The sequence below is a fragment of the Eubalaena glacialis genome, chromosome 8 (assembly GCF_028564815.1).
Source record: "Eubalaena glacialis isolate mEubGla1 chromosome 8, mEubGla1.1.hap2.+ XY, whole genome shotgun sequence".
Taxonomy (NCBI): domain Eukaryota; kingdom Metazoa; phylum Chordata; class Mammalia; order Artiodactyla; family Balaenidae; genus Eubalaena; species Eubalaena glacialis.
Genome location: NC_083723.1, coordinates 68,555,538 through 68,570,563, shown reverse-complemented (window position 1 = coordinate 68,570,563; position 15,026 = coordinate 68,555,538). Strand labels below are relative to the sequence as shown.

General features: G+C 40.1%; 1 protein-coding gene across 2 annotated transcripts in view; it reads left to right on the top strand.

Annotated features, from left to right (window-relative positions):
• The window catches only part of DYNC1I1 (dynein cytoplasmic 1 intermediate chain 1), a 333,523-nt gene that overhangs the window by 248,371 nt on the left and 70,126 nt on the right, over positions 1 to 15,026 (top strand). For both annotated transcript variants that reach the window (XM_061197769.1, XM_061197770.1), the window contains exons 10-13: positions 1,132 to 1,278; positions 5,246 to 5,359; positions 7,846 to 7,979; positions 11,660 to 11,804. In XM_061197769.1, coding sequence (XP_061053752.1) covers positions 1,132 to 1,278; positions 5,246 to 5,359; positions 7,846 to 7,979; positions 11,660 to 11,804 — 540 coding nt within the window. The remainder of the gene's footprint in view (positions 1 to 1,131; positions 1,279 to 5,245; positions 5,360 to 7,845; positions 7,980 to 11,659; positions 11,805 to 15,026) is intronic.

Genomic DNA, 15,026 nt, shown 5'->3' with positions numbered 1-15,026 from the left:
GCAACTCAAACCCAAGGGACAAGTGAGGACAAAAATCTACCTTCCTCTCCACTTGCCAAGGCGCATGCCCACGTGACTATGTTGTGCAGAGAGGCACCTTTTCTTATTCCATACAAAGGTATGGACGAGCATGTTCATCGAATGCATGCTTTTTAGTTCTCTTTCCCAGGGCACAGGTTTGTCGAGGGCAATGACTACCTTTGTATTCCCATCTTGCCTGGTACAATGCCTTTCTTACACAGAAGATCACTCATTGAATTTAATTGAAAGGGTGAAGTGTGTTTATTAAAAACAGTTACTTTCGTGTGTAAATGCAACCATGTAAAGCACAACAGGAATCACAGTGGACTTCTTAGCAAATGTGGAACAGCCAGCTTGTCTGATTTTTAAATGGATCATGGCTCTTGCTCAGCTAAGTAATTTCCTATAAAATGTAGTGCCCAGTCGTCTTCTGTGGAATTTTAGAAACCACATTCATGATGCTATGACAGGCCATGGCAGAGTTGGACTGAAATCCATTTCTGACTGTTTGTTAAAATAGGCAAAGAATAACATTGAGAATTGTCTGAAGTGGGCAGGATAAAGGTCAGGAGAATGCCCATGGGAGGCGAGGGAATCTGGGGAGGAACCGGTTGGATCAGTCTGAGATCAGTACACTTCCTAGAAGTCTACATTAAGCCAAAAAGAAAAAAAAAGTACCCAGTCTCAAAGTCCTCAAAGCCTTGCCCACACTGTACACTGATGCGGACATGCCCTCAAATAAAGAATTGTTTTGTAAAGACTAATGGAGAATTAATATTAATTCTGATGTAATTTTATTGATAAATGGGAAGTATCCACAAACCAAGCTTTATAGACCACAAAACAATGATGTACGTAAGACAGGGTTTATGCCTATTTGATGACGTGGCCGAGACTTCAGATTTCAAGTTTCAAGGAGTAAACATCAGCCAACCTCTCCAGGGAAATTCTGTGTCTGTGTACAAAATGTCCTACACACTGTGCACTTAACATTTGCTTTGTGTTTTCCAGGATGTGCTGAGTTTATGTGATGAGCAGTTGTTTCTTCAGGAAGAAACAAGCCTCCTCTAACCATTTCACAGGATGCCTTTCTCCTCTTCCCTCCCACAGTCCTCTGTGATGTCCGTCTGCTTTGCTCGTTTCCATCCCAACTTGGTAGTTGGTGGGACTTACTCGGGCCAGATTGTCCTGTGGGATAATCGCAGTCATCGGAGGACGCCAGTCCAGCGGACACCCTTGTCGGCAGCTGCACACACAGTAAGTCAAGGTTTTGTCATATCCCGGTCAGCCATCCAAGCCCTGAAAGAGGGGATAACTGGCAGAAGTACAGCTGTTGTTAGTAACTCCAACTTCGAAGTATCTAACTTAGAGTGATTGCATCCTGACTGACTAAAGGAAAGCCGAGTGGAAAGTAGATGAAGGAACACTGGGTTTAGAGGACTCTCTTAACGATCTGCAAGTTTTAACACATAGAAAGGATCTCTTTGGATGTCCCAAAATCTACCAGGGAGGATAGCTTAAAACTAAAAAATGCCACAGGGAGAAACCTTGGAAGAAGCATCTGTGAAATTGTTTTCCCAAAGAAACTCTTCACATTTACATTATAAGGTGGAAACTCATATTTTCAAATAGACCATAAAGAGTAAGCACTTTCTGTCTAGGGATGGCATATGGGACTTTTGCCAACAGGCCTTTTCCACTTGTGATTTGAGGGAGTGCTGTGACTTTAAATTCTGGAATGCATGGTGTAAGTCTCAACGATAAAGTCTACAGTGACAGTATAATCCCTAGGGTTAAAAGTCAACATCTCAAAACCATTACCCATAATTTAGCAGAAGAGGTTCAGTATAGTGTTCGTAAGACAACTAGTCTGTCATTTCCTTTAAGAGAATGACAGGTGTGTTTAGCAATTGTTAGGAGGAATAAGAAGACAGGCATGTCTCCATCAATCTCTGCTACCCTGACATTCAGGGGAATTGATGTCCTTTCTCTGAAATGCCCAAATTATGCCCAAGGATACAGCTCTACTATTGTTTCAATTTCCTTAATGTGGTTGCCTCATTTGTTTCATCTGCTGGCCTCAAAACCCATCTAGCTTTGAAAAAGAACTGCTAGCTGCTTTAGCTGAGACCATGAAGAGGAAAATTCTTCCACTCTTGTAAGATTGACGATGGGAAATGACAAATACCAAGTCAGCCTTAATTCTGATTGACTTGGGCCTAACACACATGCAGGTGAAACTAGTTCTTGGGAATCTTGGAAAATTGCTCTTGCCTACCCCATTTCTCCAAACTAATAAGAGAAAATTGTGACCCAGGAGGAGACGGGCTTGATGCAGGTGTTTGCTCAAGGAGCACAAAGCCATTTCTTGGCCCTGTGTGCATATCTGGTGTGTTTGTGAGCATACCTCCTGAAATTTCAAAAAGTTATAAATCCAGATATTAGAACATTTAGCACAAAGCTTTTGGGGAGAATCCAAATGCAGGAGCTCTTCCAAAGTATTCATCTCTTTTCCAAGCAACTTAGGATGTGATCTTCACGATGAAAATACTGTTATTATCAAACAGAGTGACATTATTTCTGTTAGAAAATAAAATAACAGTTTTTTTCTCTTTTGCTGTGTTTTGTTGAATCCACAGCTCAAAGAGCACAGTTAATTTTGTGACTTGTCTTTCAACTTCCACTCATGCCTGGCTGATTGGTACCAGGATCCAAAGTGGTTAAGGAAAAAAGAGTCCCACCACAGATTACTAACTAATTTCCTTTCACACCCACCACACATATGCATTTGGGACAACAGGAAATCCTAATTAAAGCAAAAACCTTCTGGCACACAGTAAGTTTATTCCTAAAATAAATAAAAACAATCTGGCTTCTATACTGGAAAAATGAGCGGTACCATTGCTTTTTTCTTTCCATTAAGCAGAGTGATGTGTGTTTGTGTGTGTGTATAAGTAGGCATGCCCACGTGTCTGCTTCTGTTCTGGTTTCTTTACATCTCTCTTTTCTTTTAAACTGAGTTTGATTACTCCTGAAAGCACAGGCCAGTAGTACTGATTAAAGCCAGGGAGGGGCTACCACACACATTCCTTCTCAGGGCATTTGCTCTCTACATCCTTCTAGATGCCTTCTTTCCCTACTACACCCACCCTTAGGAGTCCCAATCCATTAGGGTTTTGGAGATTTATGTTGATGCTCTGTGGTTAACAAAAGAAACCCTATTGGACTCTTGCTAAAAAGCACTAGGCAGATTTGGGGCTCATAACAATGTTTGGACCTTGCTTTCTCATTCTTCAGTTTACTGAGTCTGCCATTTTCAGGCGAGAATGTGTCTCATCCATTCTTCCAGTTTATCTGCATGCAGAGCTGAGAACGCCACGTGACTCACCCTTGAGTTTGTATGCTGCTGTACGTGCCACATACACCAGAGACTTGGAAAAAGCATTGTCCACAGCCCCACGACCAGTCGGTCATTTTGGTATTTAGAGACCTGATCAGAAGAATATTTCATTCCAGATCTCTGCTGTACTGTCCAGATCTACTAAAGCTGATCCATTTGAAGGTTTCTGCAGGAACGTGATGTGAAAAAGACATAGGGACTTGGTTGACTCTCCATCAGCATGGGTAAAAGAGGTGACGCAGTTGCCAAAAAAGCAAGTGTAAATCTTAAGATGCATTAATATAGGCATTTTTTTTTTTAATCACGTGAGAAGTGACAATTCAGTGCTCCCTGTATTTCTATATTCAGTTAGTCAGAATGTAGGTAGACGGTTAGGTTTCATTCGCAGAACTTCACTGGAAGGGGAACTCGGACAAAAGATAGCATATTCAAAAGAGAGTGTCCAGGATGGGGGGCAAGGTATTGAAAACCAGGTCCTCAACGCATTTGAAGGAACGGGTGATGATTGGTCAGAGCAAGACAAGACTGAGGGGAGGAGGGGTAATATAAGAACAATCCATACGTATTATTTGACTTGATGTATATGATGTCAGAGGGCACTTCACTAAAAGTATTTCCTTGAGCTTTCTTCATCCCCATTGGTAGAAGGAGGAACTGCCCAAGAATTCGTGCTAAAACTGGCTAAGAAAGGTGTTTGAGCAGAGTTTGGACCACCTCTTGGGAGAGGCAGATGAACAGCTATACTTATGATTATTACAGTTCCTTCTGACCAGGAGTTTATATGATAATAATAGTTTGGGAACCATCCTTTATATAATGTCAACTTTCCAATATTAGAGATTGTTTCATTGTTGTTGTGGCTAGGTATTTTGGACAGTAACTCATCAAGAGAAAGACTCAGACTGTCAGCTATTTGCACAGAGAAGCATCGACTGAGTTGTGGTTTGGCCACTGATGGCTGAGCTGCCTGAAATCTAACCCAAATTACTGCTAGGTTGTGCTTCTGCTAACCTTCCATTTAGTATTTAATGTGCAGCTGCAAATGATTTTAGCCTACCATTTAGGATTCTACAGCGTACAATAACCTTCTTGCATTATGACAAAAGGTTAGAGCATCTTGCTTATGATTCCTGGGATGTTTAAGTGACCTTTCTCAAGGCCCTGGCCAAATCTAAGCCTCCATACTACCCTAAACAATATTTTGAAAAATAAATCTATCATTATCCTAGGTTTTGCAGCAACATAAAAAAGCCTAATTTAATCTTACTAGGTTCCTTGTGCCAATAATTTCCACCACCAGTATCTCTCCCTCAAATCAAAGAGGCTGATGAATATTAACCACTTTGTATAAAGCATGTTAACAAATGTTTGGCACGGTGGCTATAATGCACTAAACTCCGGAGTTAGTAACACTCCTTCCAAAAGGCAATTGTTCTACCCTGTTGAAGACTGTCTTTTTCCGTCGCTCGTGGTGAGCTTAGAAGCCAGACTATGCGGTGGAGCCTCATTCAAGTAATACACTTTCACCTCCCTGTGCACCTCTGTCCCATCAGTCCTCATGTGCTCCCGTTTGCTTCAGCTCCATTGTACCGCATCTGACCGAGCAAGGTGAAGCTTTCTGAGTATTTCCACTACGACGTGTTGCTGCCAGAGCTTTTAAAAAGAAATCAGGTTCAAATCAAAAGTGGCAAATGACCTGAGGCTTGTATTATTGTGGGATTATGTCACTCCTTAATCCTTGTTTTAGAGTAATGTGTTTGACACTCAGATGTAAGCATTTCCTCTTGGACCGGGGTTTGATCCTCCATGTTTATGTTTCTGCAGCATCCCGTGTACTGTGTAAATGTTGTTGGGACCCAGAATGCTCATAACCTCATCACTGTCTCTACCGATGGTAAAATGTGTTCCTGGAGCCTGGACATGCTCTCCACTCCACAGGTGGGTTTGTTTTCCCCTACGCATAAGAGCATCTTGGTTAAAAGAGATACCTGCCTAATGGAACAGAGTTCCTAAAAGCCAAACCCTCACACCCTATAGGACCTAAAATCAATGTGTGCACTTGAAAGAGTGGGGCCTGTTTTCAGCAGCCTCCTCTTGAAGCCAAAACCCATTTCCTTTACCGCAAATCATGTAATTATTGTAATACGTTAATCCTTAGGTCAGTTTCAAGTGAAAATGAAATAATCCATTTTAAAGCATAGTAATTATGGAAGTTGGCTGTGGTAGGAATAGTACTTACCCTACAGCATTGTTAAACAAATATAAACGGGGTTGGAGCTCAGCAGAGCGATCCCTGATGGGTCCTTGCCTTGGAGAAAAGGTATCCCAGCAAAACAGAAATCCAAGCCCTTGCTTGTATCTGTAGCCTAGACAACCGCCTTGTGTGTTTGAAGAATTTGTCCAACCATCTGTTTTCTCCTCTGGAATGTTTGTTAGGGTGGCTCCTGCCATTCCTTGCTCAACAAACAAGAAGTTGAAAATGAAAAAGTTCCAAGGTTTCCAGACTGCTCCTGATTACAGTAATGGGAGCTAAACAAAGGAGCAGAAGTGGAAGAGACCATTGGGGGAGGCATCTAAATGCAACTTTCAGAATATATGTATGTACACACACACACAAGACAACACTTACATCCACAGATAAATACACACATATCCATGCTCTTTCCACATTTCTTGGGGATAAAAGTACTTCACTCTCCTCCGGCTAAAAACAGAGAAGAATTTCCTGTTATAGCCTTTGACAATGTGAGGAGACATCAAGAAAATTGTAAAAGATATCTAGGAGATACTTCTCAATTTTAACATTCCTATTCCCTTTCCTGGAATAACAATCCTGGAATGTCTCTGTCACAAATTTAGAAGACATTAGAAGTTTCAGTATACATAAGGAAATGTGGAAACCGAAAAGAACCTCCCATAAGTTTCCACAAAATACAGTTGAAGAGAATACTAAGACTAAAGAAGTTCTTTTTATAATTTTAGTGTGGGGGGAGATCTAATAAGTTCCTTACAATTTAATTTCCTCTATTTTTGCTGATCTTTAACATTTATACAAGTTGGGAGATGTGTGTGGGTATTTTATAGCTTTGTCTTAAATTTCTCAGCAATATGTTGTTTTCTTTTAAAAGCAAACAGATATGAGTGAACCCCCTAACTAGGAATTTTTAATTGCCCATTTTGCTGATTAAATGTGTGTTTGTTTAGGTTAAAGCCAGTCATACGGGGGCTACATGACCATTTTTATTAGTTTTGGCATGCCCGCACACGCCTGTCTCTGTACCGAGATGGAGCGTTTCATGGCATGGCTGTGGATGGCAGGCAGACATGGGAACAGACAACAGTTGCCCTATTCCCTCTCTGTCCCACGTGGGTGACCAAGAGACTGTACCTTCCCTCTGCTAATTTTAGCCATGGAGCAGACCACCGGATGGTCCAGTTTTCTGTATTACACTATCACAGCATCCCCTCACTAAAGCACTCACTGCGTCTGGATCTCACACACTGCAAGCATGTCACATGACCACGTGGTCTGCACTTCCCAGACTGTTAGCATGTGCTTCCGATTTATGGACTCCTTAGCTGCGATGACTAGGTTTATTTGTTTGCATAAAAAAAGACTAAACTTCCAAACAGAATGACATGATCCCCTAGAATGTTTTTTTTTAAAGTTACTTTAGGTGCACAAAGCAGGCTATTTGATGTAAATAGCCAGAAATATTCAAGGATGTTAGTTATACTTAACTATTCTTCACTGTCGGTAACCTTAATTCAGCAGAATGTCTTTTAAAATACACTTGAATTTCCAATTTTGAAAATCATTTTAGATAAAATAAAGACTCTCATTTGCCATTTTAAAGACTTATTTAAACATTGTTTTTTGCAGGCTTAGAGCCTACACACCCAATGTCTGCCCTTCATGAAATCTAGTCCCTGTTGAAATCTGGTTTTTATGACCTGAGTGACAACTTTCTGGTTTTAGTCTGTGGAGGACACACACTCCTGCTTTGACAAACGTGCTTAGGACATCTGATATTAATACAAGTGTATTCTCACGAACAATTGATTTTGAAAATGTTTGTAAATATAAGGGTATTGTGTGTTGTATTAAAGCCTGGGGCTGACAAGTGTAACCATTACAGTATTATCTTTAGTTTCTGCACCATTAGTTTCAAAATTCTCACCTGTCATCTCTGCCTGACTTCAGAAGCAGCAGCACACACTGATGAAATACAGCCGGCCTGAAACCAGAGATACACAGAAGCATGAATGTCAGGGGCAGTAAAGCGTGGTTTCTGGCACAGCCGGGGTCTTTTGTAACGCTGTGTGAAAAGCAAACAGACGATTTAGTCAAATGATTTTTCCGTGCTATCTTTGGCATGGCAAGGAGTCGACAGAGGGAATGTAACCACGCCATGTTTTGGTAGGAGAGCATGGAGCTGGTGTACAATAAGTCCAAGCCTGTGGCTGTTACCGGAATGGCTTTCCCAACGGGAGACGTCAATAACTTCGTGGTTGGCAGCGAGGAGGGTACAGTCTACACGGCCTGTCGTCATGGAAGGTGAGTTTCTGTTTTCTTACCAATGATGTGTTCTTCGTTTCCAAAAGTCTGTTATCGCTTTCTGGATTATAACCACCTTGCATTATGAGAAAAGCATTTCTGAAGAAATGCAAATCACAGCCTCCTGTCTTCACTATTTTATAGCATCCTTCTGCTATAAGGATGCCATTTGTAAGCCTTTAGCCGTTTGTAAGCCTTTGTAAGGCTTTAGCCATTTGTAAGCCTTTGATGGTTCACATTGCCCGAAGGAAAAAAGTCCAAGCTTCTTAGCATATCGTAGAAGATTCTTGATTACCCTTGACTACCTGCCCCTTCCCAGCCTCAGCCTTCAGGCTCCAGCCACGCACCCATCCCCCAATATGGCTGATCCCACCACACCTCTGTGAGTTTGTACATTCGGTTTCTCCCGCTGGGTCTGGTATTTCTCCCTTCTTGGCCTGGTTAATTCCTCCTCACCCTTCAAGAGCCAGAACAAAGGTCTTTCCACGTTGAAGCCACTCCTGACTCTCTTGGACAAAGAAATCATTTCCCTCTTTATGTTTCCGTAGCATTTTCATTCCCTTTATTCATTCATTCTTTCAAGGAATATTTCCTAAGAACCTACCATGTGCCAGGCACCATCGTGTCATACGGATGCAGTAAGGAACAAAACAGACCTGGAGTTCATATTCTGGTTGAGGGTGAATGACAGTAAACTAATAAACGAGTAAATATGTGGTTTAAGATGATAAGTACTATGGAGAAAATTAAAGTAGAATAAATGGGATAGGACTACAAGCTGTCAGATAGGTTTGTTGTTTTATATATTTTCATATCACTTCTACGTTAGCATTCATCACATTTTATTTCAACTATTCAGTCATCTGCCATTTTTCTCTTACTAAACTATTTCCATTTCATCATTGGTTTCCTGCCTGGTGCCTGGCACATAGTAAGTGAGGAGTTAAAAATTTATATGGGGAATAAAGAATGACAATAACCAAATAATGTAGAGAAGTGCCTTAGGGCCCTTGCTCTCAATCAGAGGGTGAAATAGTATGAGAAACATAAGGCAGAATGAAGATTCCAGGTGATAAGAATTCTGTCTTGATTGAGAGATTGGCAGATGCTCCTGGAAAAATCTCAGGAAAAAGTGGAATTCAATAATTTAGACTGGGTTATAAAATTACATGCAAGACTTAATGAATGGACTCACAGCTTTTGAAAGGTTCACTGTGTTCACCTTGGTGTGTTATTTCTCTTTCACTTTAGTAGTTCTACTTCAATTGATTTTTCATCTCTTGCACTCATCACAGGCTATTTAGATTGAATGAGGAACCAGAAATTGTTCCAAGTTCATACTCTGGTGTATTTGTGATTTGTAGAAATAACAGGCATCCGTGGCTCAGCTATATGATTTTTCCATTCACACAATACAGGCTGTGAAGTTCCTACTGTGCTCTCCACAGAAACAAGCAGTATTTTCCCTGCTCACACGAGTAAAAGATGACTAGGAAGATGTGCCTCATAATTCCATGCCCAATAGTCCTACTTCATAAGTATTGGCTAAAACCACACATCAGTTTTATGAAAGCATAGAAAGATCTGATAGAGTTGTTCATTCATGGAAACGTTCACCGCACAACTACTGTCAGCAAAGTGCATTGCTAGATGTTGCCAGGCATGCAGACATCATTTAAACCTGTTCCTATCTTCAAGAAACTGATGGTGGTGGGAAAGGTAAGCACACAAACATCTGCAAGACAGGTAGAATGTCATAAGCGGCATGAGAGAGGCACAGAGAGCAGCAGTGGGCCAAACAGAAACTCACAGGTTTATCTACGTATTCTTTAGAATCGACAGGGCACAGGTTCAGTTGACTTAACCCAAGGCTTTAATTATCTGTGAGGGCTATAGAACATGTTCATTGATAACTTTCAGATTTTAAAAAAATTTCTTTCATGTGAATAACCATTTACATGGTGAATATTTTTGCTCTGTGGCTATTGTCCTTTTCGAGCACACACCACAGAAGATGCACTGTGGTTCAACAGAAGGGTACCTAAGGTACAAACCACAAATCATTTTACAATGAGCTTGATTTTGCTGTTTACATTGGTCCATCTATCTGAAATATAAAATACAGATCTCAGTAGAGTTGTAAAGTCATAGGCATTGGGCTTCATAGTGATCTTAAGTGGGTCATATAGGGCTACAGGGGAGAGGTGCGAAATTTCTCTGTTTCACCTAACATGGAAAAGGTGCAAATCCACTTCCATAAATTAAATACGTTCTTCATTTTGCACCCTATAAACCCTTTCAGGATGCTGTTAAGAGCAAATGGAGTCTCACCAGGGGCCACTTCAAAGATCAGTTCCTCATGTTCTCTAGAACAAATGTAAATGATCACGTGTGGAACTGCTGTTAGCAGTTTCACCAGGCATAATTTTTGAGTGCCTGTTACATGGAACACATGCTGCAGCACTTGGCTCGTGATTTCAAATTTTGCTTAGCACACTGACATTTACTGGTGCTCCAGAAGCCCACATTCTTTAATAACTTAATACATTTTCACTCTTTGTGACATAATATATAGATTCCACAATCCCTCTGTATTTGTCATATTTATAACCTTGTGCACATGAATTTTTAAAATATAGCATTTTGGTATATTTTCTAATTGGGTGTGATTGTGTGCAGACTATTGTGGGATAATAGGGGCTGGGAACAATCCCAGCTTAGTTAAATAAACGACACATGTCTGCGGATAACTTTCAAACTGTGTATCGCCATTTCTCAAATGTGCTCCTGTTGGGGAAAAACGTATAAGTTTGCCTCTTTCTTTGCTGTTTTGTTCAACAAATGTTTATTGAGCACTTACTACATGCTAAACAAGGCACCAGCCCTTACGGAATTAACACTTAGTGGATTTGTAAATTACTCTTCTGCTTTCAGTGAAAACATCATTTTCTCCATATGACATTTAAGTTATTTTGCCTATGATTTTGTGGTGACAAGGGTTTCCACAAAGTTTTACATTTTCAGGTATGTCAGCTTAGTTTAAGAACTTTTTCTCAAAAGGGTAAATGGAAGTATTCAAGGATATATGGAGTTTTATAGCCAAGAGGCTCCCCGAAAGGAGTTAAAATGGGAATTGTGTCAAAGTCACCACAAGAGTAGAATCATCTTATTATAAATATGAAAGCTCTGAGATCTGAGTGTACAGTCATCCCCTGGTATCTGAATCCACGGGGAATTGGTTCCAGAAGCCCCTGCAGGTACCAAAATCTGAGGATGCTCAAGTCCCTTCTATAAAATGGCGCAGTACAGTCAGACCTCCATATCGCGGGCTCCGCGTCTGCGGTTATAGAGGGCCGGCTGTATGTGTTTTGCATCAAAGCAGCTGCAACGACAATGGTGGGCTTTGAGGCACTCCTGAAAAACGATTAAATGATAAAAATTTGATATTAAATTCTGAAGATTAAAAAGATGTTATTGCCCCATATTGTTTTTTTAATCACCAAGAGTAGTATAGCATTTATTTCTCTCAGGGTAACTGTGAAAGTGGTTTCATCTCTGATGGTTTATGGCTGTGCTAAATTATGGAGAAGTAATCACACAGAAACAAGCCTAGTTTTTGTAAAGTAATCAGTGCTTTGCGAAGGTCACTGAAACTCTGCTCTTGTGTGGTCTTTGTGCAGCAAAGCAGGTATTGGGGAAGTCTTCGAAGGCCACCAAGGGCCAGTGACAGGAATTAACTGCCACATGGCAGTGGGCCCAATCGACTTTTCACACCTGTTTGTCACGTCGTCGTTTGACTGGACCATCAAACTGTGGACCACAAAGGTAAGAAAACCTTGATTTACATTCCCAGGTAATACATAGGGGAAGAGGACAATTTTGTCCCCTGGGAGGAGTTGTAGGGAACCTGAAGTCTCTTCCAGGAGACCTGGCATTAGGAATTTGTACAACCTTCTGGTGAACCTGACCTGCCTCAGAGCTAGTTAAGGCTCACTTTCTCAGTCCATTTTATTTATTTTAACATATATAAGTAATACTGGAGAACACTCTAATTGTAAAAATTCAAACAATGCAAATAATGATAAAACAGGTCCTCCTTCACCAATACTAAGCCTGCCCATGACATTGCCTTCATTGCCTTCCATCCCAGGTACCCTCTGCTGTCAGTTTAGTGTTGAGTGTCCAGAGCATTGCAGTACTTACTCACATACATCTGTACCTATGGAAATACAGGACTTGGGACTTGGGTTTCTTGGTTTTGGGGGTTTGGGTTTTGGGGGTTTTTTGAGTTTTTGATGGTTTTTAAGCTAGTAAATGGCACCATCCTATTTGTGCTTTCACAAGTAATTCTGACCATGTTTGGGAGCAAGAAAAACTAGAAAAAGCCACCTAGAAGGAAGGTGCAGGAGTCCAGGGAAGAAATGACAGTGGCTTAGATCAGTAGTTTGGAATGGAGAGAAGTAGATGGATTTGAGAATCATTTATGAGGTAAAAGCCACAGAAACTGGTGATTGATTTGATACAAGGAAGGTGAGAGAGGGAGTCAGCAGGAAAAAACCCAGGTTTAAGACTGGGGCAACTGGAGATCTGTGGTGGCATTCATTGCGGTGGAGAACACCCAAGGAGGCGCATGTGGGTGAGGAGTGATGTACAGGTCGTATTTAAGGTGGCTGGGAGGCACAATTCACACCCTTCACTGCGCAGTTTGATAATTGGGACAGAAGCAGAGGGAGCGCTTTGGGCTGCTCATACGGACCTAGTTGCAATCAGAACAACGATTATTAAGTCTAAGGAGTGGACTTTAAAAGAAATGCTAAAACACAATGCAGAGAAAGAGAAATATTTAGGAAATAAACAGGAGAAATGGAAGTAGAAAAAAAAGATTAAAAAGTAACAACCCAAGAAATAGGAAAAAATTAGAATTGTTTGTGTATAGGGCTTCCTGGGTATTAATGGAGAGGACTGTGTCAAGATGACAGAATTGGCTCTTAACTGTATGAAAAACAACCACACTTAGAAATTCAAACTCAAACCAAGCTGAGAAACCTCAACTATGAGATTGACACAAATCCAAAAGATAACATACTCTGTGAGGAGACCGAAAGAAAACAACCATTCTAATACATTGTCATTGGAAATGCAAACGATACAACGCTAATGGAGGGGAATTTGGCAATATCTAAAAATAATGAATGCATATTTGCTCACTGACAGAGCGATTCCCGCTTCTAGGATTCTATGCCAAAGATGTACTAGCAATAAATAAGAAAAAGACTTATGCAGAGGGATATTTGTTCAAAGACTACCTTGAATAGCAAAACATTAGAAAAACCCCAAAAGTCCATCAATAGGACACTGGACAAATCAAAAGTATGATACATCCACATGAAGGAGTACTATTCAGATGTAGAAAGAAATGAAGATGTCCATATGCTTATTATGAAGTGATCTCTAGAATATAGAGATCAGTATATTTTTAAATGAGAAACGTAAATATATGTTGTCACCATTTAATATTATACATTTTTTAAATTTAATTTTTATTTTATAGTTGATTTACAATGTGATTCAGTTCATTTTCAGATTCTTTTCCCATATGGGTTATTACAGAATATTGAGCTGGGCTATACAGTAAGTCCTTGTTGATTATTTTATATAAAGTAGTGTGTACACATTAATCCCAATCTCCTGATTTATCCCTCCCCCAACCTTTCCCCTTTGGTAACCATAAATTTGTTTTTGAACTCTGTGAGTCTATTTCTGTTTTGTAAATAAGTTCATTTGTATCATTTTTTTAGATTCCACATATAAGTGATATCATATGATATTTGTATTTCTCTGACTTCACTTAGTATAATAATCTCTGGGTCCACCCATGTTGCTGCAAACGGCATTATTTCATTCTTTTTTGTGGCTAATATTCCATTGTATATATTACACCACATCTTCTTTATCCATTCCTCTGTTGATGGACATTTAGACTGCCTCCATGTCTTCGATGCTGTAAATAGTGCTGCAGTGAACATTGGGGTGCATGTTTCTATTTGAATTATGGTTTTCTCTGGATATGTGCCCATGAGTGGGATTGCTAGATCATATGGTAGTTCTAGTTTTAGTTTTTTAAGGAGCCTCCATACTGTACTCCATAATGGTTGTACCAATTTATATTCCCACCAACAGTGTAGGAGGGTTCCCTTTTCTTCACATCCTCTCCAGCATTTATTGTTTGTAGACTTTGATGATGGCCATTCTGACCGGTGTGAGGTGATACCTCCTTGTAGTTTTGATTTGCATTTCTCTGATAATTAGCAAAGTTGAGCATCTTTTCATGTGCTTTTTGGGCATCTGTATGTCTTCTTTGGAGAAATGTCTATTTCAACCTTCTGCCCACTTCTTGATTGCGTTGATTGGTCTTTTTTTTTTTTTTTTTTTGATATTGAGCTGCATGGGCTATTTGTATATTTTGGAGATTAATCCCTTGTTGCTCACTTCGTTTGCAAATATTTTCTCCCATTCTGTGGGTTGTCTTTTTGTTTTGTTTATGGTTTCCTTTGCTATGCAGAAGCTTTTAAGTTTCATTAGGTCCCATTTGTTTATTTTTGTTTTTATTTTCATTACTCTAGGAGGTGGATCCAGAAAGATATTGCTGAGATTTATGTCAAAGAGTGTTCTGCCTGTGTTTTCCTCTAAGAGTTTTATATCCAGTCTTACATTTAGGTCTTTAATCCATTTTGAGTTTATTTTTGTGTACAGTATTAGGGAGTGTTCTAATTTCATTCTTTTGCATGTAGCTGTCCAGTTTCCCCAGCACCACTTATTGAAGAGGCTGTCTTTTCTCCATTGTATATTCTTGCCTCCTTTGTCGTAGATTAATTGACCATAGGTGCATGGGTTTATTTCTGGGCTTTCTATCCTGTTCCACTTATCTGTATATCTGTTTTTGTGCCAGTACCATAATGTCTTGATTACTGTAGCTTTGTAGTATAATCTGAAGTCAGGGAGCCTGATTCCTCCAGCTCCGTTTTTCTTTCTCAGGATTGCTTTGCC